This window comes from Rhea americana, unplaced genomic scaffold (genome assembly GCF_003343005.1).
Source record: "Rhea americana isolate MKP2758 unplaced genomic scaffold, rheAme1 scaffold_70, whole genome shotgun sequence".
NCBI classification, from domain to species: Eukaryota; Metazoa; Chordata; class Aves; order Rheiformes; family Rheidae; genus Rhea; species Rhea americana.
The window spans coordinates 1,068,077-1,094,743 of record NW_028186868.1 but is presented as its reverse complement, the minus strand read 5'-3'; the positions used below and the strand labels follow the sequence as shown (position 1 = coordinate 1,094,743).

Below are 26,667 nucleotides of genomic sequence, written 5' to 3'. Positions count from 1 at the left end.
CCGCGCGCGCGCGCCGTCCTCCCCACTCCGCTCCCTGAGGGGAAGGTCTCGAGGCGCGGGGGCAGCGGGGCCGGGCGAGCGGGCCGGTGAAACGTGGGCGCCCCGGTGGAGCCCCAAGAGCCCCCACGCTGAGGTGGGGTGCTGCGTTTCTCAGAATACCCCCTTGAGGGGCAAGGAGGCGGGGAAAAAAMCAAGCTTTTTGATTAGTTCAGAAATAAATCCTCAGATTCTCCCTTCCCTGTAGGGAAGGGTGCATAGCATCCCTTTCAGGCACGTGCGTATCGGCTCTTGTATCTTTAAACTAGGTATGCTCCTATTTGAATATAAAGCTGAACTTTTGCTGTGGAGCGGTGACCTCAGTCTAGTGTGGAAATACATGCCATCGTCAGACACAAGTTAATGGGACTTCTGTGTACACATATCTTGTGTTAAACAATACTAGTGATCTTAAAGTTGTTCTTTTTTGAAAGAGYTGAATGTGGTAGAGTTCTGCTATCATCCATCCACCCCAGAATGGCAGGAACTTAAGATATTCATGAGCTTAGTTTGCACAGGCTGCAATGTTGAGAAGAGTTGTCTAATTATGGAATAAGCACAGTATAACTGGACTGAACCCAATGTCACAAAGGCATGATAGTCAGAGTAGAGAGTAGAGACACTTGAATTTTCAATATAGTTTCCTTCAAGGACTAATACTTTCAGATGTAATACCTTCTGCCCCAGATCATGGAATACCCTACCAGGAAGTTGATATAAAAAAAATCTCTCTCTCTCTCTCTCTCTCTCTCGTTTTCATTATGGTCATATCTCTGGTTTAAGAAAGATACAGAGAATTTATTCTTAATATTTGTAAACTTTAATTTGATAGTTTTTCTGTTTTCACTGACAAGAATAAGGTGTATACCACTTAATAGTTGTAAGGTACTTCCCTTATCTGAGGTTCATCATGTACACTTTCACAGAGACTTTTAAAACTTCTTCTTAGTTCTGAAGGAGATTTTCTCTTGTATAACAAATCTTAACTTTACAAACAAAATTCAGAGATTGTCTTTAAGGATAAGATGTGAACAAATACTTAAGTTTTAGAAGAATTCAGTCAATTGGAACACGTCTAAGTGATAAAGAAATTGCATGTCCAGAATATTTCACAGATTTCTAATATATTTTGTAACTGAAAAAACAAAGCGAGCTAAACTATTCTTAGTCATATTCTGTGAGCTAGTGAGTGATAGACAAGTGTGAGCTCCATGAGCCTGGCAAAAGGAAATGCATTTCTGTAATGCTACTGCCTCAGTTTTTTCAATGGCTGTTTAATATGATCAGCACTTAATACAGTCTTAGGATACATTTATGCTAAATATACTTGTTGAGCATCTGCTGCTTTATTTGATTTAGCAGTTCTCAGTGTTATACAATACAATCCCTGCACTGAGTTTTACATTTGAAGAAAACCATCTTTTAGCTGTTGATCAGGGACAGTGGGTTTCTTTTTGAGTAGGGGTATTCATCTTTCAGTCCATTTTSGGGGAGGGGATTCTTTTCCTTGTTTAAAAAAAAATCACAAAAACACAGAACCCCCCCTCCCCTAAAAAGATGATCAGTTACAACATCTCTCCTGGGCCCTGAATACCCTCAGGGCACATGCTGCACAGGGATTTGTCTAGATCTCACTCCTCTTGTAGTTCAGTTTTGTGAGATTATCATTTTTTCAATTTTTTAAAAAAAAGTTTTATAAAATAACTGGCTGCTAGAACTTTATGCTTATTAGCAATCTCAATAACTTCTCATTTAATTGAATAGTTCATGGTTTGAAATTGATTAATTTTAGGTGCCAGTGGTTTTAATGAGCTATTTTTAACCAGCTGTAAAACACTTATATTTGTGCTATGCATATTTAAGACTTGTAAAGTGGTACTCTTTTGGTTTGCCAGTCTCATTCAGTAGTTGTTACTGATAATCAAGCATTTTAGCTCCTTCATTACTGGATGACTTCTTGCTTACTATGCACATGGAGTAGAATGCTGAATTGGTCAAAAAATATTTTATTTGGGATTAGGAGCAGAAGCTCCACAGCATGTGGAACATGAGTCAAATTTAATCTTCTGTTGTGGATTTACAGTGATTCATTCTTATTTGAGTTGGTTTACATCAAGAGTTTATGTTCTGATGAGTTTAGGAACCTAATGCCCTAGGCTCACACCTATTGCAAGACTCTTGTCTGTCAGAGTTCAAAGTATGACTAATAGAATGAACATGAGGGGAAAATTATGTAAAAAGGCTGGAAACCATTAGGTTTAGTTTCTTGTTAAATACAATATTGTGCCTTGGCTGCTGTTCAGTGACCAATTATGATTAATTTTAAAGATGTATTTTAATATAGAGGTGCTCTCTGGGGAGCTTCTCTCTTCAAACATTCATGTAACACTCATGAACTAGTATTTTTGTGTAACTGCACTGTTGAGCAAGTCTAATTACTGAGTAGTCACATGGCCTTACTGACCTCCTTTCTCCTGGCTTTCAGCCTGCCAGTTCTAAAATCGTGAACGCTACATAACAAATATGAGGCCTTTCATCAACTCATTTCACTTTTCTGATTCTGTTTCTTATCATTGCTTYTTCTTTCAAACTATCAACTAGGTCAAGATGATGTACTTCAGTTGYCGTTGAGAGACACTATTTTCTATATAATGAGCTTTCTGGTGTCATTTACAGGCTTGCCTAAGAGAAGAGTTATTCAGTACAGGTAAAAGGTGATGGAGAAATGACAGGGGATAGGGTAGGGGAATACTAAATGGACAACTGCTGTAACACTTCTGAAGTCTTGTTCTTTGCCCTTACGCTTTTGGCACCAGATTAGTACACATCTAACTGTGTCAACAGAGTAGACAAAAGAATGCAACTTACATACTCTAACAAGTAACCATTACCTACTTATGAAAAAATGTGTTCATATGTACTTGCAGACTTTTCCATTTTAAGGAGAATGGAATCTTGTGTTAGCAATATCATTTGTGGGAGAGTTTCATTTAGCCCTTGCTTTAGTACAGAATGGCATTTCATCAGATTTTTTTTTTTAAGTGTAAACATTCAATTGGCTGCTGCATAAGCATTTACTTTAGCTAATTATTTACTTTTTTCATTTGTTTTGAGTGTGCATATATTTCTTTGATAGGCTAGTTAAAAGCAACAGTAGATTAAAAAAAAAGTAGTATTACTTTGCCAATCTTTGAATTTCTCTTTTTAGTTCTTCAAAAGAAGAACTTTCATTATTAAAATAAGTGTAGTAAAATGTGTTTTGTGTATCTAGTAGACCTTGAGAATACCAATGCCTTCAACACCCTGTGAAGTTATTGCTGTTATGGCAGATGGTCATACTGATTTAGGCAAAGGAAGTGATGTGATATACTTTAAGGTATGAGTGTCAAAAAATATATTAAAAATATTAAAGACCTAGACYGAAAGATTGCTTTGTTACCAGGACAATGATTACATTTTTTTAATGGATGTTTGTTTTAAAATTAATACTTGGACATCCTTCTGTAGTGTCTACTAAGTTTTCTTGCCATTCTGTATATCTAGTTTTGAAAATACACTAACAGTTTCAGGTCACAGAGGTAATGGGTTGTCCTAGAGAAACCTGTCTGTTAGATGTGAACTTGGTGAAGAAAATTTGTCAATAAAGCTATTATTATTATGAATGATTTGTATTAAATGATAATATCTGCAGAAAAAATATGTATATGGACAGACTGATTTTGGTGACAGATACTTGATATTTAAAATGGAGAACAACAAAATGAATAATAATGACTTTAGTGCAAACAGAGCCCTTTAAGTTTGTTTTCATACTGTAGCATTTAGAACCAAAATCTCTTATTTATACATATTTAATGTCAAGCTAATTATCTAAAGGATAAATGTAGAAAACAAATCTCATGGCTCTTCAGTTTTTAAACTGGACATACGTTGGGTGTGGGAGTTACCCCAAAGTATCTGCAGAATATATACAAAAATGATGTGTCTTTTACAAGATGGGTAGCCTGTGCTGAACTCTGCTAACTTTGGTATTTCTGTTCTGTACTGTAGACATAATTGTAGCTTATTTTTCTTTTTTAATAAATCACTTCATGCTCTATTTTGGTGAGTAATTTGAAGCATCATTGACCAACCAACTCACTAAATTGAGGGTGATTGAACTGTAAACTTCAAAATCTAATGTTGGAGAATAATAACTTGGTTCCAGAAGTAGTGCATTCAGAATAAATCTCTTAAGTGCATGCTGTGAGACTAGAGGTCCTCCAGTGGCATTCCTTAATTCCCCGCCTATCCTCTTTCTGTGAAGTGTTTTGTACCCTACAAGTGCCAGCAGTTCAGAGATACCTTCTGTAGTTCATAATGTTACATGTAGTTCAGAGTTGCATGATCTGTTCCTGTGAGTTACAAAGTACGTCACTGGACCATCATTTTAATCCTGCACTGTTGATGAAAGGTGTGTTTCCAACTGGTTGTGATAGCTCTGGTACACAGCCAGGTTAGCTCACCAATCTATCTAGAAGAGAATTTATTTACTTATTTTGGTGTGATCAGTTTTTGGGTAGATCTAGCCAGAACAAAGATGGTAGTAGTAATGAAGGGTCAAAGGTGGGAAGGAGAGGTGCCATTCCTTTCCATGATAGTAAGAATTTGTTTTAGATTAAAATGCCCATGTAACTGTGGCCTGCATTATTGTTCGTGTGTAGTAACCACTGGGTGTTTTTGGAGGTGATTGGTTTCTGCTTGGCTTGTAGTTGTTGCCACCCTTTTAAGTTATTGGGCTATTAACTGTTATGAGAAAGCCCCCCCCCCCCTTTTTTTTGTCAGACTTTCAGAATGTGAAAAGTAGCTCTCCGCCAGTCAAGGATAACATTATGCTTGTTTAGTTTCAAGAATAGTTTTGTATCACCTGGTTCTGTAACACAGCTGTGATTAATTTAGGTGAATAAATCTATAAGGATTGGTCTGGACAGGTGGAACTGCAAATCAGATCTTAACAAAGTGTTCAGTAAGTTGTTTTTCCAAGTAGCAGTTATTGTAGACCAAAAATTCTGATCAACATTTGCACCATTTGCTTGTTGGCTGCAAGACTGATCTTGAAGGAATCTGATTCCTCAGACTGAGGAATTCTGAAGTTCTAGAGATCTGGGTTTACATMATTGATCTTCATGTTTGAAGATATGAAGGGAAGATGTGGGTGAGAAGTTTGCCATATATATGTGTGTGTATATATATATGTATGTATAGTAATGCATGGACTTTGAGCTGTGTATCAAAGGCCAATTGTGCTCTAGAAGCAGCTGCATAGGATTGTTTCAGTTTTCACTCTCTCAGGACCAGCAATTTATTTTCGCTGTGTTTTACTTAAGTATCAACAGACCGTATTCTTTATGTGAGCAGGGGAAAGTAGTCTCTGTACAGCTTGTGGTGTCTTTTCCTTGTAAGCAGGAAAAATGAGAGGACGATAAACCCCAAACTGTCCTTGGTGAACCTAAAAGCAACTTTCTGTAGATAATCAAGAATACAGATCATGTTTTCATCTGACTATTATGTGGCAGTGTCAATGAATTGTTTGTTCTGAATCAGTTCTTCAAAGCAAATTACTTTGTGTTATGTTCCTCTTTTGGCTATTTTCAAGTAAGTATGTTTACCTTCAGGAAAAATGATTTTTCATTGGACCATTTCAATTCTTTGGCTTATGGCAGTTTATCTATGGTAGAGAGGTCTTCATTTTCAAGCAAAGTAATTCTTTTCCATTCTCCTGCAAGTTGTGGCAGGTTTTGAGGCTAGTTATGTAACAAGTGATATGAGGAAGGTCAAGCTGCCAGTAAAGATAGCTATTTTTTCAGTGCAGAAGTTATATTAAAGTCTGTATTAATTTGTATATTGAAAGAAACTCCTCACTTGAGGGAGTTCTGTGGCCTTTCTGTAGTGAAGTAAAAACACAGAAGCTTGATTTTGTGTGTGTGTGTGTGTGTGTGTAACTAATGTGGGAGTGTGTGGCTTTGTGTCTTGTAGGTCTAGTATGTTGCATGTCATGTTTTAGCAGGTTTCATAGTAGCTTTGGTAACAGCTAGAAAAGGATTGAATTTGACTGCTGGGCTGAAAACGTCATGATATTCTGATGCAATGCATCTTATTTTTTTTCAGAACTCTAATTTAGATGTGAAGCAAGGTTAGTTTATGTGCTTCTATTTACTTTTGACTTTCAAGTTTTTTACCATCTAGGACAATAAATAACTTGTAATGTTTGTGCCCTCTGAAGCCACCCCCCTCCCCCAATATTTCAGGGGTGTGTTATAATTCTTTATCCCTGCAGAAAGAAACATATTGGAGGTGAAGGATACAATGGAAAGGATTGGGGAAAATAGATCAATATAACAATGTTCTGTTTCAAGTATGTGAATGGAGACAGCTGTGACAAAAGTCTACATCTATATCTATGCTTTTGGAACAGCTGTGATCTGAAGTCATGGTGGTTAGTAATGCTGAGATTATTAAAAGTTAACAAATTGATTTTGTTAATGCAGACAACTGGGCTTCAATGAAAATAGCTTCCTAAAATAACCAGATATTTTTTCTTAATTTCAGTACTTTTAATTGTTGTGGTATTTGAAAGACCCAAATGTCTATATTGGTAAGCTTGGGTGACAAATAGAAATTTGTTAAAACTCAAGGTTCAGAAATAAATTTAGGCATCAAACTATTGCTTATAATCACTTTGAAAAGTGCTAGCATATTCTCCATGTTAAAGTAGAATGAATGTGTTCAGGTTATTAGAAACAAAGGGAATTCTTCTAGTTGAGCATGGATCTGAATAGTAACTGTTCTACGACTCTAATTTCTGTGATATGTCATAGGCACTTGGAGTTGCGTTACGCATTGTTTTCTCTTGTAATTTATTGGAGTAATTTTCTGAGCCGAGCCTGCTTTTAAAACTTGCTTTATCTGAGCATTTCTTTGTTGAAAGCATTTCCATTCCTGTTCAATTACATGCAGACCTGTGTGTTTGTGGCTCTTGATGGCCMTGAAAAGTGAAAGCTGCAAAGCTCTTGCACTCTGAAAGTTTGCTTCCTTGTGAAACAAACTATCCTTTCAAGAAGGAAAATCAGAAACATTGAAACAAAATCCTCTGTTTAAACTCCAGTGGCAAAGCTGTAGTATAAATGCATGATGTTATTGATTCTGCACTGAAAGAGATGAAATGTCGGTGGCACAGGCTACTTAGGAACAGCCCGTATAATGAAAACTTAGATTTTTTTTTTCCTATTTACTACCACTTTTAACTTGTCTATGTTTTAAAAGCTGTGCTAGTAACTACGTAGGTTTGAATATGCACATTTCCTAGCATGTGGGGCTATATGTTATGTCAAGGTTAGTTTCTGTAGTTTGGATTCTGGAAGTGTGCGAGTGCTAAAAGACGCAACTATGAGATGTCTCTCCAAAGTGTGGAATCGGTGACCTGGGAAATGCTTTACTAGTTATGGTAAAGAGCCTATGGAATTCAGGCACTTTCAGGATATTTCTTTTCCTTCATGCTGATGCTGGCTTTCTGGTTACCTTGCACTGAAGGATGTTTTCCTGATGGAGTTAAACCACACTGCCTGTCTTATATTGGCAATAGCAGTCTTGGAAGCTAGCAGTGATGGGAAGAATGGTAGTGCTAAAGTAAAATGAGAAAATAAATTGATTTACAGTGAGATTGCACAAGTACTACATACAAGAGAACTCTGGGATTAGGGCCAGGTCATCCTTTACTTCAATTAAGAAAGAGGTGAATGAATGGTCATAAGAACAGAGATGAGAGGGCAACCTCTGTCAGAAAGATGAGTAAATAAATAGGTAACTCTTTCATATAGATTGCTTATTACTTTGAGTTGCGGTATATACAGGGCAGAATCTCAGTCTGCAATTTTGCTATGTACTAAAGATGTACAACACCATGGCAGGCTTACCTAATTTCTGTAGCCAGTGCGCTTCTGAAATACTGGAGAAGTGTACAAAAAATTGCGAAATTCCATTTTGATAACTGGCAGTAAAATAGTCAATGATTAACTTTCCAATACTTTTGATTAATTAAAGAACAGAATAAAAATTTTCTTTGCTAAAAGACTGTTTTCTCTTGTGAAGCTCCTCTGGATTGAGAAGTTATTTGCATGCAAATTCTTCATTTTTAACATTCTTAATCTCAGTTTTTCTAAGAGTGTATTTCTGTATCTGAACAGTGACTTTTTAAAGCTAGCTGTCTTAAAGTAGGAAGAGAGAATAACATGGCATTTAGCAGAGATTACCTACTGTTCCGTCTTCCTTATTGCTCTTGCATGGGAGAGATGTGACTGTACATCTGCAAAATTGAGATATGCGTTTAAAATAAAATACATTCTAGACTACTCTTTTTCCCATCAAAGTTCCAGAGTGATCTTTGTGTAGGGAAAGAAGTGTTTTTTTTTTTTTTTTTTTTTTTTTTTTTTTTTTTTTTTTTTTTTTTTTTTTTTTTAAGTCTTGCTACCAGTGAACTCAAGAAGTTGAAACTCTTCTAATTTTAATGAAGGGCAATCGAGCAGAGAATGTTACCTGAAATATTTGTTTTACTTGTGTAGTCTAGGGCTAAATCCTTTGACTTCTCAACATCACTTTTCAAGAGGTGGCATGCTTATTAAGATCTAGTACACTATGCTTTATCTGTGTTTCTTTTTAGACAGCTCAGTTGATTGCTGTTTACAACTATTATGCAGTATATCCCAAACCCACTGAGTGCTTTTTTTAGATGACTGAGTGACTTTTTCATTTTTTCTCCTGTGTACTCTTTAGCTGGTATGAACTAGAAACATTTACTAATGTGTAGTTTCTTTTGTTCATGATGAAGTTTTAAGTTACTGTGATGTTGATAGTTCATCTTTCAATAATGTATGTTTTCCCCTTTTATTTCAAGGGTTTGATAATTACAGGAGACCCTTATAATAACTAGTCTTACTTGATCATCTAATCATAGTTGTGTTTCAGTAAGCATTTGTTAATTAAGGTTTCATTTGTATATTTGATTGAAATTTCTATAAGTCAGTTGCTAGTAAATTTACTATTGGGAAGTATTTTAATGGTAGGTTTTTTTTTTTTTTTTTTTTTTTTTTTTTTTATTTGTTCATTTTTTTTTTTTTTTTTTAATAGACAGAAAGTGATCCTCTGCGTGGGTCACCTCTTCTGGCTAGTTCTGTGTTGTTTTAGTGATAAGAAAATCAAGGGTTTGTGGAGATAACACAGCTTCCCAACTCTGAGGCTTTGCCTTAGTCTGTCAAAGAAATGTTCTTCAACGCTGTATTGACTGAAAACCTTACTCAAGTTCTTTGCTGCTTCTACCGGGACAGCACAGTAGACTTTACTTTTTTTGGCAGTGAAGGCCAAGCTTTCAAACTGAAAAYTTACTACTGATGGGCTGGTGCTCTTGCAGCAGCAACTTTTCTTTTTATGACTTTTCTTCCACTTCTCCCTCTTACTTTTTTTTCCCTCTTCTGTTTCTCCACATTCTCCCCCCCCTCCAACTTTTACCTTTGTAGCACTTCTTGCTGCTGCTGTACTGCCTGCTGCTGGTGCAATGATAGAGGTAAAGTTGTGGTTTTCTCCTCTTCTGTTTGAGGAGAGTCCTATTTGCAGGACTAATGATCTCATTATGTATGCTTTATTCCAGTGTGAAGGTAGGGGGAATTTAAAATTTTATTCCATTCACAGTACTGTTTCCTTCTCCCCCCTTCCCCCCAAGGATTCCAGTGGTTTTTCTGATGAACTTGCAAGGTTTAAGCTAAAGTAAATTTAGGGGGGAGTGCATGTGTTTTCCTTAATATAAGCTACTTCTGTCACATCTCTTGAATTAATTGCAGTTTTAGTTAGGATCATATGGTGATGCATAGTTTGCCTCCTGTTGGATTGTATTGTCTTCCACTTGAAAATGTTACTCTGCTATGCTTGCCTCTTAATGTAAATTGAATGAAAGTTTTTGAATTCAAGGTTTGTATAAATCGATCAAAAAGATAAATCAGTGGCATAAATCAGTGTGACTGAAATTTGATGCTTTTTAGGCTTAGTTCTGCAGAGATAACCTGATAACTTTTCAATGGAAAGTTGTACTGGTTAACTTTTTTCTTCTAGTGTAAGGTTAATGACCATTAATAGCAATGGTGAACAGAAAACTAATAGTTTTACTTTCTGGGTTTGTGTTGTACCTTTTTATGCTCAGGCTCCACCATTCATGCAGGGTTAAATATATTTTAAAAGCAGTGAGTCAGCTTTAACTATCATTTGTGAGTTTTTTTTTCTTTTATGCAGATTTAATATCATTCAGACCTATAATAGAGGATTATTTTCTTCAATGTTTGCTTGGATATAATGCTGAAGCAGTCTGTTTACACTGAAGACTGCTGCCAAATATTGACACTATCTTGGAATGTGTTTATTTGCAAGTAGTTGTTAATTTTGACAGTTTTCCATTCTATTTTCTGTGAGCACATTCTTATTTTGAATATTGACTTAGTATTTTTTTGAACTTGGAACATATATTAGCTTTCATTTAACCTCTAGTAGACAGACAACTCTAAATACAGCATAGATCAACGTTACTGATCTGCTACTTGTAACTCCCAGAAGCCTTTATCTGTCTTTTTTAGAAATAAAGTTAAACTGTGATATAGAAATCCTCTCAAAACATTTCAAAAGTGAACTAGAATTTCAGCTCCTACTACTGCAGTTACGTATAACTAGAAAAGTAGGTCATTGTGGCAGGGAGTAGTCCAAACAGCCTACTGGTTGCTAGAGCAACGACCTACTTAAAGAAACTATTTTTGTTGATTCATATTGAAACACTCTACTTGCAAATGGTATAAGGAAATGATCAAGTTATGAGCAATATGGGAAGGAAAACTGCAAAGTTCCTAGTTTGTTTGTTTGTTTTTTTGGTTTTTTGGGTTTTTTTTGTCCTTGATCTTGAAGCAAGTAAAGTTTTTTTTTTTTTTTCTTTCTTTTTCAGTTTGACCTCTAGTGGGGAACACCATTTCTTCACTTCTTCCTTGAAGATCTTGTATAGCAATAATACTTATCAATGGCAATTAAGTTTCCAGCTCAGAGGTTACATATGCTCCTCTGTCATTTTGACTATAGAAAAAATTTCAGAGTAAAGTTTGCATGTGTGTGTGTTTTGTTTTGTTTTTTTTTCCTCCTGGGAAGCAGAACTTTTCTAGTTCTAGAAATGCTAGTGGTTTCTGACTGCCAGATATTACTCTACTTGTTTGTAACCACTCTGTCTTCATCAAAGATTAGCAGCCTTTAGGAAGGTAGTGGTGTTTCCCCATTCTTTTTTTTTTTTTTTTTTTTCCCTCTTCCCTTCTGCCTCCCCCAAGCCTTGTGTGTTGCAACCAATTCTACTGCTAGCACAAGCAAACTAGAAAAAAAATGTGGCCATGTGTTGGGGGATGTTTTTCGGTTGTCTGCCTTTATTCTTTCAGCGGTCTAGACAGTCAAAAACCTGACAGCAGTGTCCAGGAGGTGAATTTTGGTATGGAGTGGGTGGGAAGAAGGGGACAGTTCTAAGAATAAAGTTTTCATTCTTCATAGGATAGTAGTTYGTCTAAACTACTGTCACTTCTACAGAGATAGAGTATTGCTTTTTATTTATGTAGTATAGTTAAGTGGAATATTCTGATGACTTTTTTAATTTAGTTGTTTCAAGTGAGGTACTTTGGTCATTGAGCCCAGTTTGATTCTGACCTCCTGTAGTCCAGTGAACTGCTGATGTTGTGGCAGATGAAAATGTGGCTTATTTCATACCGACAAGTCTCCTTATGCTGTAAGAAAGTTGGGGTAGAAAGGAGTGTTTATGGACTTACATTGCTTAATAAATGTTTCACTTATATGTGATTTTTTTTGGTATTTCTTAAACATTGATTCCTTCTACACTATCATTACTTGAACATGAGCAGATTGTTACAGAATCACAGAATAGTTGAGGTGGGAGTGGACCCTGAGATCATGTAGTCCAACCCCCTGCACAAGCAGGGTCACCTAGAGTAGGTTTCCCAGGACCCCATCCAGACAGCTTTTGAGTGTCTCTAAGGATAGAAATTTCACAACATCTCTGGGCAACATGTTCTAGCACTCAGTGAAAAAGTGTTTCCTTGTGTTCRGATGGAACTTGCTGTGTTTCAGTTTGTGCCCATCCTGTCACTGGGCACCAGTGGAAAGAGTCTAGTCCCATCCTCTTTACATCCTCTCTTCAGTTATTTATATGCATTGATAAAATCTCCTTCTGTCTTCTGTTCTCCAGGCTGAGCAGTCCCAGCTCTCTCAGCCTTTCCTCATAAGAGAGATGCTCCAGTCCCTTAATTATCTTAGTAGCCGTTCRCTAGACTTCTTCTGGTAGCTCTGTCTCTCTCTCATATCGAGGAGCCCAAAACTCTGGTCATGTTTACCTTGCATTCAGATATAAATGACTAATTTCAGTTTTGAAAGACCAGTTTGGAAAATCTTGGCCACCTTGATTCGTAAGGGTAGTAATGGAAAGTTAGAATAATACTGCATGTCTGACCACTGGAAGGCATGCACTGCCAAAATGAAATGCAGTCACCTTTAATTAAAACTTTTAAGTGTAACTTTCAGGTATTTTTCTGGTATATGAACTTCCTACCATTTTTGTGTATGCTAGAAGGTTTTAGGTCTTTCTTTAATTCTCTTTTCATGCTATAATAGGTTTTCAGATATAATTCCATGATAAATCAATTTTCTCATGTCTTAAGGGCACTAAGTTTATACAGTCTAGTTGAGAAATACACATGATTTTTTCAATACTTCTGGTAAACTTGAAACTGTCTAAAATCTTAGCAGCAGCAGCAGTAGAAAATTTTAACTTTTTTTTTTTTTATTAAGGTAAGGGGGCAGCATAAAACTGGTTCTTCAGGATCAGCTTGTACAGGGCTTTCTTTTCTGGAATGTTAATTAAAAAGAAAAATATTTCCACAAAGTTTATTTGAAATGAAGCGTAGCTGTTATATTCTTATGGATGGGTTAGCTTGTGGAAAGTACTGTGGCTGAACTATTTTGTTCAGTGGTAGGAGTAAAAAGCAGGCCAAYRCTGGTTTAATTGTATCAAGCCTTATGAGCAGCTCATTTAAACAAGAGAACTTGGGCTCATGAGAATAAGCAGCTCGAAACTTACTTAACTATAAAGATATCTCTACTCTCAAATAACTGGGTTCTGTAATTTGTGTCTAGGTCCTATTTCCCTAGCTGTCCACACTGCAAATATGTTTGTTCCCAGGCTTTCTTTCAGGGGTCCAACTAGTGTCTTCTGATATGAAGCCCAGGTGCTATTTTGGGGGATAGTTTGCTTGAGAGGTTGTCAGGAGTGTGAGTGAGTTTGCAAGGAGCCAGTCCTGTGGCTCCCATTCTTCTAGTAGGTGTTACGCCCTCTGCTCTTCTCAGTGGTCTTAATACCTGCTAGACATATTACAGAAGAGCACTGCTTTGGCAAGCTGTAGTACTGTAATGCAATGTAATACAAATTTACCTTATCCCAGGTTATTTGAATAGAGAAAAATACAGATGACTAATAGCATTGTAGGGCTCTGGTGCAGTGTTTGGGGGTCAGAGAAGGCCCAGGATCAAGTGCCCCATGTGCTGTGTGGTTTCAGCCAGTGCACTCTGCAGAGGTCTCTAAATGTAAGTTCCACCCTAGTTAGCATAGAATCAATACTGTGTTGTCTTTTGTGAGTAAATCTGAGAGTGGAGATGGGAAAAGCAGAATCTGAGTAGGCTTTATGAGGCCATGATGTTCAGGAAAACAACTTGTATCTTATATTTCTGGAAAGAATTGGCATAAGGCAAGTAACAAGGACTTTCATCTGTCAGACCAGAATTAGAGGATTAGAGAAAAATAAATGTTCAACATCTAATTTGGAACAAATGACATACTGTGAGGGAGACCTTTAAGAAGCTGCAAGTTTCTTAGCCTGATATCACCAGAAGGCTGACCTTTGTAACAAGCAAGTAATTTGATAAATTTGCTGCTAGATATACAGGAATGAGTTTTGGGAATTATAAGTGCTTTTTTTAATGTGAAGTTTAGATTCAGATCTTTATGAAGACTGAATATGCTATTTGCTGTAAAGTATGGTTCACAAAATAGGAGCTAAATACATATTGCTGTTTGGAAGATTAGGAATGTTCCTTGAATAGGACAAAAGAAATTCTTATTATTCCCCAAGGAAGGGAGCACATAACTGAAAAAGTAGTTCAGTCAGAAAGAAATTAAGGAGGAATGATATATAAGGAAATGATAGTTTGTCTAATATAAACTAGATAGATTCAAATTTAGTTCCTTCTTAATGCAGCAGTAGCTCTTGCTATAGGTGATAGTCTGCTCCTTAGCATGTGTGAGCATGTCTTTACTACTTAGCTTCAAAGAAGATGCTTCTGGAGGGACTTGGCTTATAGATGCATGGAGATTAAAATTTTAATATTGCTTTATTTCAAGTTTAGTTATAAGCTCCCTTTTTCATCTTTTTTCAAAGAATTCAAATTTCAATTTGTTTGTTAAGAACCAGTTTCACAGTAATCCTGAATACTGCAGCTRTACTCAGACTTGGGAGCATCTTGTCTGCTTTATCCATTGCAGTTTTGTTTTGGTTTACAGATAATAGTAACAGTTGTAAACGGTAAGCGGGAAAACGAACAAGCAATACTTGTCTGCCTTGGTTTGTTTTTGCATGCAGATCAGCTTTTATTAACTTATGAAAGATGCTAAAGTCCCCAATTGCACTCTGAAGGCTCCCTTTTCCATTGGTTATAGAGCAAACCTTCAGGAGATTAGCTGGCTCCCAAAGCTGGTTCACTTAAGTGTCTATAGGTGAATAGTGTGAACTTTTACCCAGTCTGGTGTATAAGCTTAAAAGAAAATACCTCTAATCAAATGCATTATTGCATACCTTCTTAGAATATGAAAGTTGCATACTGTATTCACTGAAACATTGTAATGTAATAAAACAAGCCTCTGTGTGACCTTGATTTGGTAATAGGAAAATATTGCTATGGCCTACTGCCAAAGAATGATGTGGAGTGTACATAACACTTAAATCCTGTCTGAGCTTAAGCTGCTTAAAGTTTCACAAGAATATGCTGCTCGTTCTGCCTAAGATGCATTGATTTGTGGAAGTCAAACAAAAGTACGCTCATAAGATATTAAACTGTATATAGAAAAATTAAATATCAGGTGCTTTGCAGTGTTGCATATGACCATTAAATGAAGTCTGCATTATGATTCCTCTAGAAGCAAATATGAGGAATATGTTTATCTAGATTATATTTGACTTTTATAATGACCCGACTGAACATATGACAGAATAGCAGTTTTGTTAAATAAAGGTTCAATAGTCTCTTTTACCATGAATGGAAATAAATGTTGCATGATGTATTAATGTAATCAGTGTCTAATGCTGTAAACTTTACATTCAAATATAAAAACAGTTGATGCTATACAGTATGTAATACTCTTTGTTTTTATTGACTCCAGCTTTTTGGTAAAGTCTAAGAGACAAAGCAGGAATATCTGATAACAATGTTGAAAAAAATTTGAATTGGAAAATAAAACCAAAAGACATTAGACTGTTTAAGATAATTCTGATAAACAAAATCTAGGTGATGATCAAACATCCATAACGTCATAGTCTCTTCTTTGATAGTGCTTTTCTTTTGTTGAAGAGATTGAGATTGGATAAGCAGAAGTTTGGATGGATTGCCATAAGCTGGCAATTTCTAAGTAAAAATACTGATTAAACTTAGTGCTAAAGGTTGTTTTGTTTCTATTTTTTTACTCAACTTCCCAACTTCATCAGAGTTGGGAAGCCTAGCTACATTTCATTTTGTATTGTAGTGGCTAACAATAGCTGCCTTTCCTAACGGTTTAAATTCAGAACCTGTGTCAGTTCAGAAAAAATACAGAGTAAATTTGAAATTGAAGCTCTTTGATTGTTAATGATTTTAATATCACTGTTTTCAGATGTGAATGAGGCCTGAAAGATAGGTCATTGGACTTTTAGTCAATTCACAGTAACTGTCCTTATTTCATGCTGGCAAAGAGGGATCAGTGAGACTGCAGTTTGARTGTTCATCATTCCTAAAAATAACTCCCAAACAAGGTTTAATTTGAAGCCTTAAAAAGAGTGTCTAAAGGAATTTTTCTTGTAAGTGTTTCTTGCAAATAAAAATGCTCCTACCTTTTTAACAGTCTACTACTGACTTCTTCCCTGGAGAAAGTCTTTAGTCCTGTTAATACTACAGAGCCTGTATGTCTGCATGATGTGGTGTTCAGTTTTGGCGGTTTTGTTAACTATGTTAACAATTAGTTATTTAGCTTTTGAATTTCTGTTAATTTCATTTGCGCCTTAGTTAAACTTGTGTTATGTGAATTGGTTTCTTGCAGTCACTGTTAAGATGCAAAGGGAAAAATATCTAGCTTAGATTTTTGGATACCAAGCAGACTTTTCATAGYTGATGGCTGGGAAGGTTGTGGTTTGGAGTAAACAGATAAAAATTTTTAAGTAYCTTTCTTCTAAAGAATGTGGTCTTCAAAAGCTCACATAAGAATTCTAAATATCATTAAAATAATTAGATAACCTTGAGCAAAATAGGTGTGTGATGCCYTCTAAGAGTGTTACTTGAAGATAAGTATGTTTTTCATGCATGTAGTGTTGAACATGGGCATCTTCTATGTGTTGCGATAAATAGGCCTTTTCAGTCTCCCTCAATCACCTCAGTCATACGTTACGTGATTTGCTACAGTGAAATTAACAGCAAATTTTTCCTTCTTTTGGCTTGGCTCAGGGAGGATGAAGACCAGATGCAGAAACCTGGACTAACACTCTTATCTAATCAAATAATTTTTTAATGTCTTTTCTATGTCGTCTTAATGAATTAATGCCATGTTTTTTTATTCAGTGTGATGAAGGAAGTGCTTCCTYTTTTGACTGTTAGGTTGAGAGGAAGAAGTTGGTTTAGAATTGCAAACTCAGGAACATGACCTGTTCCTATAAGGAGAGATTTAAGTAGCTCACAATTGCCAGACTTTGGTGTAAGAGTTCAAACCTAGCAACTGTTACTTCATAGCTACTATAAAGAACTATGAACTGCTCAAAAGGTTCATGTACTGAGAATAAATGACTCTTTAGGTTTCATGTTTGGTTTCAGTTCACAGATTAATTTTCAGTGTAGTTGTGTTAAGCTAAGAAAGAAACATGTTTGTGAGCATTTTGGTGTGTCTCTTCAGAGAGAAAGCTCAAATAATTTAGCCTTGTCTGTGCTAAAATGCTACTCCTAGTTATTCTTAGATGTGTGCACTAGACAAAACATATGCATGTTCCTGTTCTGCAGCAAGTGTCCATGTGTGGAGTCAGAATAACTCTGAACTATGTTCGCTTGCAAACAAGCCTTATCAGTCAAAATGAAATCTTGAAAAACTAGCTTTGTAAATCACTTTTAGTTTCAGGTCAYACAATAGTTTGCACTAACAATATTGAAAATGAGGGATACTTGTTCTTCTATTAGTGTGCTTAAAAATACATGTGTGTTGCATGCTCATGTTGTGGATATGTGTAGATGTTATTACTTCTCCCCTTAATGCACATTGATATGTGATAGATGATGCACTTAGGACAGGCAATAAATGCAGTGCATCAGAATATAATGCTGAAAATAGGGAAAATTCAGAAATTAAATTTTGTCCAAGGAAGTTAGTTTGAATTAAAAAAAAATATTTTCATATAGGCATACATTAACAGAGTATATGAATTCTGAAGTTTTGAAAGGTAGGATTTTTACTCCTTTAAATTCAAAGAAATTTGTATTTGGATATATCTAAAGCTAGATGTAATTTAGCATGTATTTAACCATAATGAAGTTGCAGTGATGCTTCTATATGTCCTTAAGGAACTCATGAGAAAGATGAAAATTCTGGTTATGACAAGCATTTGCTTCCATTAGAAGTTTCTTGGCAGTTTCTTTGTCTAGAAACAATGATTTAAGAAAGTTCATTTTCAGCTGAGCAAAGCAATGTAAAGTCTATATAAAGTCTGTATAAAGACTTACCATACAAATGCTGTTAACATTTTAATGAAAAATGCCTTTGATGAAAACAATATAGTGGGTTTCATTATTTGCAGCACATTGTTAAGCACATTTGGTCCAATAGAAATATTCAAATGTTTGAATTGCATATTTATTCTGAGTAATCACTTGCTACAAGCTGAACTCACATTCTGAAAGTCTAAATGAGTCAACTTTTATGTTGCATAACATAGATCCCATAGGGTCACTGGAGTTTAATTTGGTCTATTAACTTTGAACAATATATTTTCAGCGACAGTATTACAATTCAAGCTGGGATTTGGMTACCTTACCTTTCTTTTGTTCTGTTTCTGTTCAAGTACTGTGGTTGTTTTTGAAGGTGGTGTTTTCCCCTCACCTGTCCTCCCTCCCTTCCTTATATGTGTTTGCTATGTATTCCTATATGTATTTGGGAATCTGAGTTTAGATCATTGTGAAGAACAATACTTAGTGCAGACAAACAAATTGAAGACTTGTATTATTTGGATTTTAAACTTTAAACATTTGAGTGTACCATCTGTGGGGAGTATGTTTTACTAAAGTGGATGATTGCCTTGAATTTGACACTTAACTGCACTGAAGAAGCACATGTTTGTTCAATACATTAAAGTTTTCTGGAGATTGAAATGCAGGAGCAGTAAGAGATAGTTGAGAGATAATTGAGGAGACTTTGGGARCCCACAAAATAGAGATTAGATAGTATTAAGGGCAAGTTTAGGGACCTTGGAAGTGAATTGAAGACTGGGTCAGTGCATGTAATCTTCTTGAATAGGATTTTGCCAAGTTCAGACTAGAAGCTCTATCTTCTTCCTAACCTAACTGATAATAGTGTAAAGACAAATCAAGAAGAGAAGAAGGAACTGAGATGGAAATTGGAGGAGGAGAATAACCCTTTCCTAAAAGGCAATAAGATTTTTGTTCAAAATACTTAGAAATGCTTTATGTTACCACTTTATCCCATATTTTTTCCTTATATTCTGTGATATGAAGTTTTTTTTTTTTTAAAAAAATCCCATCTCCTATTCCAAAGGCATTGAGGAAACTTTTTTTAGTTTATCTTCATAGTGATTTGTGCAGTATATGTGAATGCATGTGTTCCCTGAAAGCAAGACACAAATGGATAAGATTAATGAAATAAAATCTATAATTGCAGGTTAAAAAAAGAAAAAAAAAAAAAGTAAAAGTTGTGCTTTTTAGATGCCATCTGGAGGTAAACTTGGTTTAGGAACTTAGAGCCAAAATTCTGTTTAGTAGAAGCATATGTATTCCAATCTATTTCTTAATGACTACTGCATGGTTTCTAATTAAATGGGTATACACAACTTTTTCTTTTCTTGCCTCATAATATACCTACCTCCTTCCTTAAGTTAGTTAGTTTTTTTTTCTTTTTTTTTCCAAAACTAAATTAAGCAAAGTGAGAGACTAGACATTTTAATACTTGCAAGCCAGGAAGTTGTATACACTGACTTCTTGTATCACCTCTTATCTGCTTTCTGTTACCTTTTCAAGTTGAGTGAGCCATACATTTTTGGCATGTGATTAGCTGCTAAATGATTTTCCTCACAGCCCTCTGTATGTTGTTTTTGATCAATTTTTTTTCATGCAAAGTTGGAGGTAATGGTGTGTTAGATTGGCATCATTTAAATTGCTATGAAACATAAAGATTGATTAATCTTTTATTTCACAGTTTAGAGGAGTTTACAACTGTGCCATATCCCTTTTAGCAGCGATGGCATTTTGACTTTAACTGGTTGTTTTTTCAAACTGGCTTCAGTGGTTTATGAACTTCTGGTTTTTGTAAACCTTCGTTGCCCACTGTCTTAGGTGCTGTTGCCTTTGCCCTGCTGGGGACCTGCCTTTTGCAGTCTGGAGGCTGCCCTTGGCTGGTGGCTCTGGCCTGTCCCCCTGCTGCTGGGACAGTGCTTGTGGAGCTGCCAGGGCCCCATGGGCTTCAGTGTTTTCAGGCTGCTACCCTCACAGCCTTGCACCTGTGTGTGGTGGTGTTATGGCAGTTGTTCTTGAGAAGCAATTGCCACCAGCATGGCAATGGCCCCTTAGCCCCCCCCCCCCCCAACACCTTTTTCTACCCTTCGGATGTAGCTTTTGATTAGTGTGTGTGAGTCAGATAAAGCACATACATGGTGCTTAACAACAGATRGGTAATGCTGTCCCTGCCCAGTTGATGTGTGCTTATGTCAGTGCCAACAGCATCACAAGCAGGAGAAACCAGTGAAGGGTTTGAGCAGCTCCTGATGCAAATGATATAGTTGTTATGAGAAAAGCATTGTGGAGGGAACCACCTGTTCCTGTTCTGCAGTGCCTAGGGAAAGGATGTGCATCTAGAGACTCCCATCGCCTCCCTTCCTGTCTGGCTGCCAGGGAAAGTGTTCCTTTTTCCTCTCTTTCTTTTTGTTTTTATTTCTTCCCAAAGCCAACTTGCAACATTAGAGCCAAYGTCTGTCATCAGCTAAGGAACCTGCTAATGAATCTTTGTGCAGGTGAACCTGTCTCAACATCCTTTGTTTGACAATCTTTTTTCTTTTTTCTTTTTTTTTCTGGAAGACTTGCAGATTTGAAGCACCCTTCTCTCTCCCCTTACCCTTTCCCCTTTCCCCTTTCTTTTCCTTGTTTGTTTGTTCAATAAAAAATTTAGGTGGGATTATAGCCAAAATGCATGAAGTTTTCTGTTTTAAAGAGGGTATTTTTATAAATCAAGRTCAGAGGGATTGTCATCTAGTCTTACCTCTGATGTGTTGTTTTCAGTAATAATTTAGGCTGCAGTGTTATAAGGGGGACTTGAATTAAGTTTAGCAGTRGTAGCAGCTAATTGTCTGTGATACGCTTTTTCTCCTTAGGGTCACAGTATACTTCTAGTTAGGTCTTGATTGTGTTTTAATACATTCTAAAGTTAATTAGTGTTGAGGTGAAAATTGAAATGACAGTGCAGTTTAGTTTTCTGAATTAGGTATCGTTGAGTATACGATTGCTATCAAACTACTGTAAACTAAATGTAATTAGAATGTGAACTTGAACAGAAGTCTGCACAAAATACTGAAGATTTGTAAAATTTTGTTTTGTTATTCCTTTCAGTTCCCTTTCTCTATCTTAAAATTGTCCAATCTGCTTTGGAAAGTAATGTTTGTTTTTTTGCAATTCTTTGCAGATTTCTACTTCAGTGTCTTGAGGATCTTGATGCTAATCTACGGAAACTGAATTCTCGTTTGTTTGTTATTCGTGGACAGCCAGCAGATGTTTTTCCTAGACTTTTTAAGGTAAATGCTAGAAATATGTGCAATTAAAATACTACATTCTTTTTTCCACTTTGCTTCTGCCTGTAAATGTGACTGTCAGACTGGTTTCAACTAGGAATGTTTCTTGTTCTAATACACTTTAACACAAGTTCTGTGTTATGTGAACAATTAACAATATCCTTTCTGCAGTTTCTCTCAGGTTGTTTTTTTTTGTTTGGGGGGGGCAGAAAGGAGGAGTCTGCTAACATGCTTATCACCCACTAAACTGAACAATCTTAGACTTCAGTTTTGTGTTTCTTTTCTCTCTGGAAATAAAAGCAATTTCTAATGGTTTGCTAAGTATAGGTAAATTMTGTATTATTAAGGTTTCTTTCCAAGTGCCCTTTGAAATACTGAAAAATGACTCTGTACAGCTGAATCCAGGTTCAAAGCCTGACTTGTAAAAATAATACTTAGGTCAAACTTCTGCTGTGGTTTTTTTTTATTTAACATTAAAATGGTTTGTTTTGATAGGCTTTTATCTGGTAATAGGCTTGCTGGAAAGCAGGGTTACCTGTGTTCCCCTCTTAAATATTATTCTTGCCTAGTTTGAGGAAGGATTCCTGCATATTTGACCTCCTTTTTAATCTTTTTTTAAAGTAATAAGTACCTGAAAACGCACAATTGTTCTTGACCTAGAGAAACAGTGAAAGTTGAACCTAAGATTGGAAAKTCTCATCTTTAATTTCATTAGATGCCTCTTCTTTGCAGGCTAACTATTTAAGCTTCTCAAAAATTGATTTCTGGTCTAGGAAGTTAAGGCTTTTGTGGGAAAGACTTACTATTGAACAAATTTTAAAACTGTTGAGGATTATTACTGATATTAGATTAGTCTTTCCTGGTCAATAGTGTGTTTAAGGCGACGGTATTACAGTAAGATAGTAAAAATGAATACTTTGCAAATTGATTTATTTATTTTTTTTAAGTTCTTGGAGAATAACTGGATTGAGGTGCCTGAAACAAGCATGATGGTGGTGGTGGGGAATACTTTTTTTTTTTTCCTCAAAGGATTGCCTGTTCAAGAACTTCATTCACAAATTTTCATCATCAAACTATCGAAAGTCTTCAGAATTTTAGCCTTTATTCTCATGTTTTAATTGAGAGTTTCTAATTGGATGATATTCTAACTGTTCTGTTCTTGATTTCCAATTGGTGAAGAATTTCCTGCAGGACTATATGACATTGCTGCTCACAGCAGTATTTGGATGTCCAAAGTGACTTTGTCTTCCAGCCAGTTTGGTTTGATTCCATTTAAAGAGGGGGCAAAGATCTTGCGGTTACTTTCATCTCAGGTTCTGGTACCATGTCAGAATTGCAGCACTTCACATAGCTTGCTTGAAGTTTTTGTTTTTCTGCTGCTTATTGGTAGCTACATTAGAATTGCCTTGACATCTTAGTAACTGTTATGCATGTTGTTTTCTGTATTTGAGCCACCTGGGATGAATTTTTCTATATTTTTTGATGATTTTGACAATTCCTATTTCAGACTTTTAGTACTAGGCTACTTACATTTAACTGCATGGGAGATCACCACATCTTCAGAACATAATTTTAGTGCTAAGAAGGTAATGAATACAACCTGTTGTGCAGATAGTGTATAGCATTCAAGTAAGAATGTTTGTGTCTGTTCAGGTCTTCTGGTTCCTCAAAATACCAGTAAGTGTCTTTATTGTCTGTATTTTAGTTGATTGTAGGGCTTTTCAGGACAGCATGCTTTAACCTCAAACAAGTAAGAAGCATATGCTTAAGCTTCTAAAGACTTCTTTAACTTCTGATAGAAGACTACCAGAAATGTGCATCTATCTTATATAACTAATCTCACAGGCCTTTTCTGCCTGAGCTGTATCTGTGTATCAGGCATGTGCAGTTATGCAGAAGACACATAACATTGTGAACCAAATATTTCAGATCATCATCATAAATATCCCACAAAAGTGAGCAACCATCATGAGCCCGAAGAACACATGTAGATGTTTTTTTGTCTTGAAGAGGATAACTTTAAATAAATCATGTTAGGAGTTGGCGGGTGGTGGAACTTCTGCAGGGTTGTGTCAGGAACCCAGTCATGGATCCCTGGGAATGAATGCTTCACAGTGGTTTTCTGATAGGGCTGCTTTTTGCACAAAGCTGAAGGACAAGTCCTTCAGCAAGCAGGATGTTGATCTATCTGTGTTCTTGCAAAAGGCCTTGTGTAATGTTTAGGTTTTTTCAAATATATGACTTTGCTTTCTTCTTTTCTGTCCATGTACAACTCTCGAGCAGCTTTGTTCCCTTAAGACACTGAATTCAGCAGCACCTAACAGCATTACTGATAGCAGCAGTAGGCTGCCATCCCCTGGAGYAGAGCACAGAGGCAGAATATTTTTACTTGTGGATTTTGCAGGTCTCTGGAATTTTATCCTATTTATTTTCTTCTAAGTAACTTGAAAATGGTGGTTCTATCTGACTATGCAGAGATTGGACTTCTGCTTGTAGCAGCACTCAGTTACCCCCAAACTTGATTGGTTTTGGCCCTTTCTGTTCAATTTGTGTCTGCCTGCTCTGTATCTCAACTCTGAGACTACTTTGATAAAGAAAACAGAAGTCAGGCAATCTCTAATTCTTTACATGCATCCATGTTTCTAAAAGAATTCACCACAAAGAATAGTATGTGCAAAGTGATTTGTGTCCATGTTTCTGAGTGCCTAGCTTGTGCTAATATGGCCTGGCTGTATTCACACTACATAGTATTTGTATGAGAGTTCTTGGGAACCTGTGGGGTGTGACTGTGGCCCTTGGACACATTTTTAGTCTTTTCAAAATGCCTGAGGAAAGAAAGATTGTGCTGCAACCTGTCAGACAGTGATTTTATATTATGAAATGGAAAATAAATGTTTTATGGGGGTGTGGGAGGTTGCTTGAGAGTATAAGGCCTGCTGGGACTGTGCTGGCTGATGGCAAAGTGGAAGGAGCCAAACTGCCTCCTATCAAGCCCTTGCTAGAATGACCTGTCCCCAGAGCTGTGTCTGGACTTCAGGGGAGGAGCTAGAGAATCCAGAGGTGAAACAGCACCCCRGGTGAATAGGGTGAGGTACCCTGTATCTCCTTGGTGTAAACCCAGTTCTCAACTGATCTGGCAATGTGACTACATCACCGATCTAACAGATCTGGGATTGGAAAGGCTTTTCTGAGTTTGATTGGCAGGGGGACTTTCTAGGATCATGTGGGCATAACTTTATCATTTTTCTACTCTTTCAGATAGCCTTTAGCTATGTCATACATTTCTTCATTTTTTTTCTCTCCTGCTGTTTTTTTGTTGGCCTTGGTGACAGCATGTGTGGGTAAAATATAGTGGCCTGTGGCATAAAGTATATTAGGCTTACTTGAAGGTGTCCTCCTTAAGAGATTGGAGTGTGTGGTATGTGTGCGTGTTTTTTGTTGTTGTGGGGTGTGTGTGTGTGTCTGTCTGTGTCTCTCCCTCCACTGCCTTCCTTGTCTTTGAGAATTTGAAGGATGTTCTGGATGGGGAGGGAGAGAAGGACTGGGAAAGGGARGAAAAGTGTGTGGTAGTTGATCTTTTGCTTATTTTCCACCTTTCCCCCTCCTGTTGTCTTCAAGTGATTTTGGAAAGAATTTGAATTCATTTCTCTCGAGTAGCTTAACCTCTGCCGTTGAAGCTGACAGGGGTATGTAAAGAGCAGTATCTTGCTCTGCAGAGGAAAAGCTGCTGAATTATGTCCAGAAGAGACCCTGTGTTATCTCTCTTCCTTTAGTATTTTTTTTTTGAGGCAACCTAAAGTTAGAGGAGAGTTTTCCAATTTTGCACAGATGTAGTGGGCCAGATCAGTAAAGGTGGCTTGTGTGTGTGCACGTCTGATTCCTGTTTAGATGCCTAAATGGTGGGTTTTACTTCTGTAAGGCTGTATATCTTAATGTTTTGTACCTTTGTGCATCTTTGCCAATTATTGATGGAAACTAGCTGTTGTTCCATCCTGCCTGTCCTTACAATTCTCTTTTCTCTCACCCACCATCAAGCAACTGAATTGTTGAAAGATCACATTTTTATTCTATGTTTCAGGAATGGAACATTGCAAAACTTTCTATTGAATATGATTCTGAACCATTTGGAAAAGAAAGAGATGCAGCAATTAAGAAACTGGCAAGTGAAGCTGGAGTGGAGGTCATTGTTCGAATTTCCCATACGTTATATGACCTAGACAAGTAAGTTACCTTTTTGTTTTAAATCTTTTGTTGAAGATAATGGTATGACTCTTACGTAGTATCTGGTTAATTATTGTGTGCTGCTTTCTATGCAGAGCACATTCCATCYTTAGTAGATAAGGCTAAAGACTTGTTCCATGTTTTTCCTTCATCCATCCAAATCTTATTACATACTGAGTRTAATTTTGCAACTCCAAAATTGATCCAGAAAACCTGAAAATGTAGTGTTGTTTCGGGGATTTTTTGAAAGTAATGGTCTGGTTAATTATAGTGAAGTATCTCATACAGTCCTTTAATTTTTCCAAAATAGGATCTGTTGTAGTTCAGTATATGCTAACCATAACAGTTGAATACCATTGCTCTGTACCCACTGCATGTTTAAGGCTTAGCTAAAAAGAGTAAAAATAATTGTTTTGTCCTTACTTTACTTACAAGTAAGCTGACATTTTTTTCAAGAAGTATTTCCTAACTGCTGTGTATTCAATGAATAGTTGGGGATAGTTTGATATTTCTGTGTTGCATTACTTAATGTCTTGTTTATATTTTTCCACAGATCTCTGTTTATATGGATTAGCATTAACTCCCTATTATAGAAACATAATCCACAAGCTATTCAAAAGTATGACTTGGCTTCTCTTAACATTGAGTAACTTAGTGTGGTAGATTCCTACTTCCCTTCCAGTGAAGGAGGGAATATTTTTATTGTTTTTAAGCCAATAGCAATTTTTATCATAATCTGAAATCTTCCTTTCTTTTCTCCTCACCCCCTTTCCTCAACAGTTGATTTCATCTAACACTTTCTGTAAATTATTTTTTAGAGGATTTCCTGACTTCTGATTTAAGTATATTTAAGGCTGGACAATGCAGAGTATGAAAATTGTGTGTTTTGACAGCAGATGTGGTGTATAAATTTTAGCTTAATTTTTTTCACACATTAAACAGTTGTACTTTGGACAGTTGTCTTAATACCAAATAAAAGTATTTTTCTATGTGAATAACTTAATTTTGT

General features: G+C 36.4%; 1 protein-coding gene across 2 annotated transcripts in view; it reads left to right on the top strand.

Annotated features, from left to right (window-relative positions):
- CRY1 (cryptochrome circadian regulator 1) overlaps positions 1–26,667 on the top strand; it is a 41,949-nt gene that overhangs the window by 918 nt on the left and 14,364 nt on the right. For both annotated transcript variants that reach the window (XM_085321687.1, XM_085321686.1), the window contains exons 2-3: positions 21,332–21,440; positions 25,516–25,658. In XM_085321687.1, the coding sequence (XP_085177813.1) occupies positions 21,332–21,440; positions 25,516–25,658 (252 nt within the window). The remainder of the gene's footprint in view (positions 1–21,331; positions 21,441–25,515; positions 25,659–26,667) is intronic.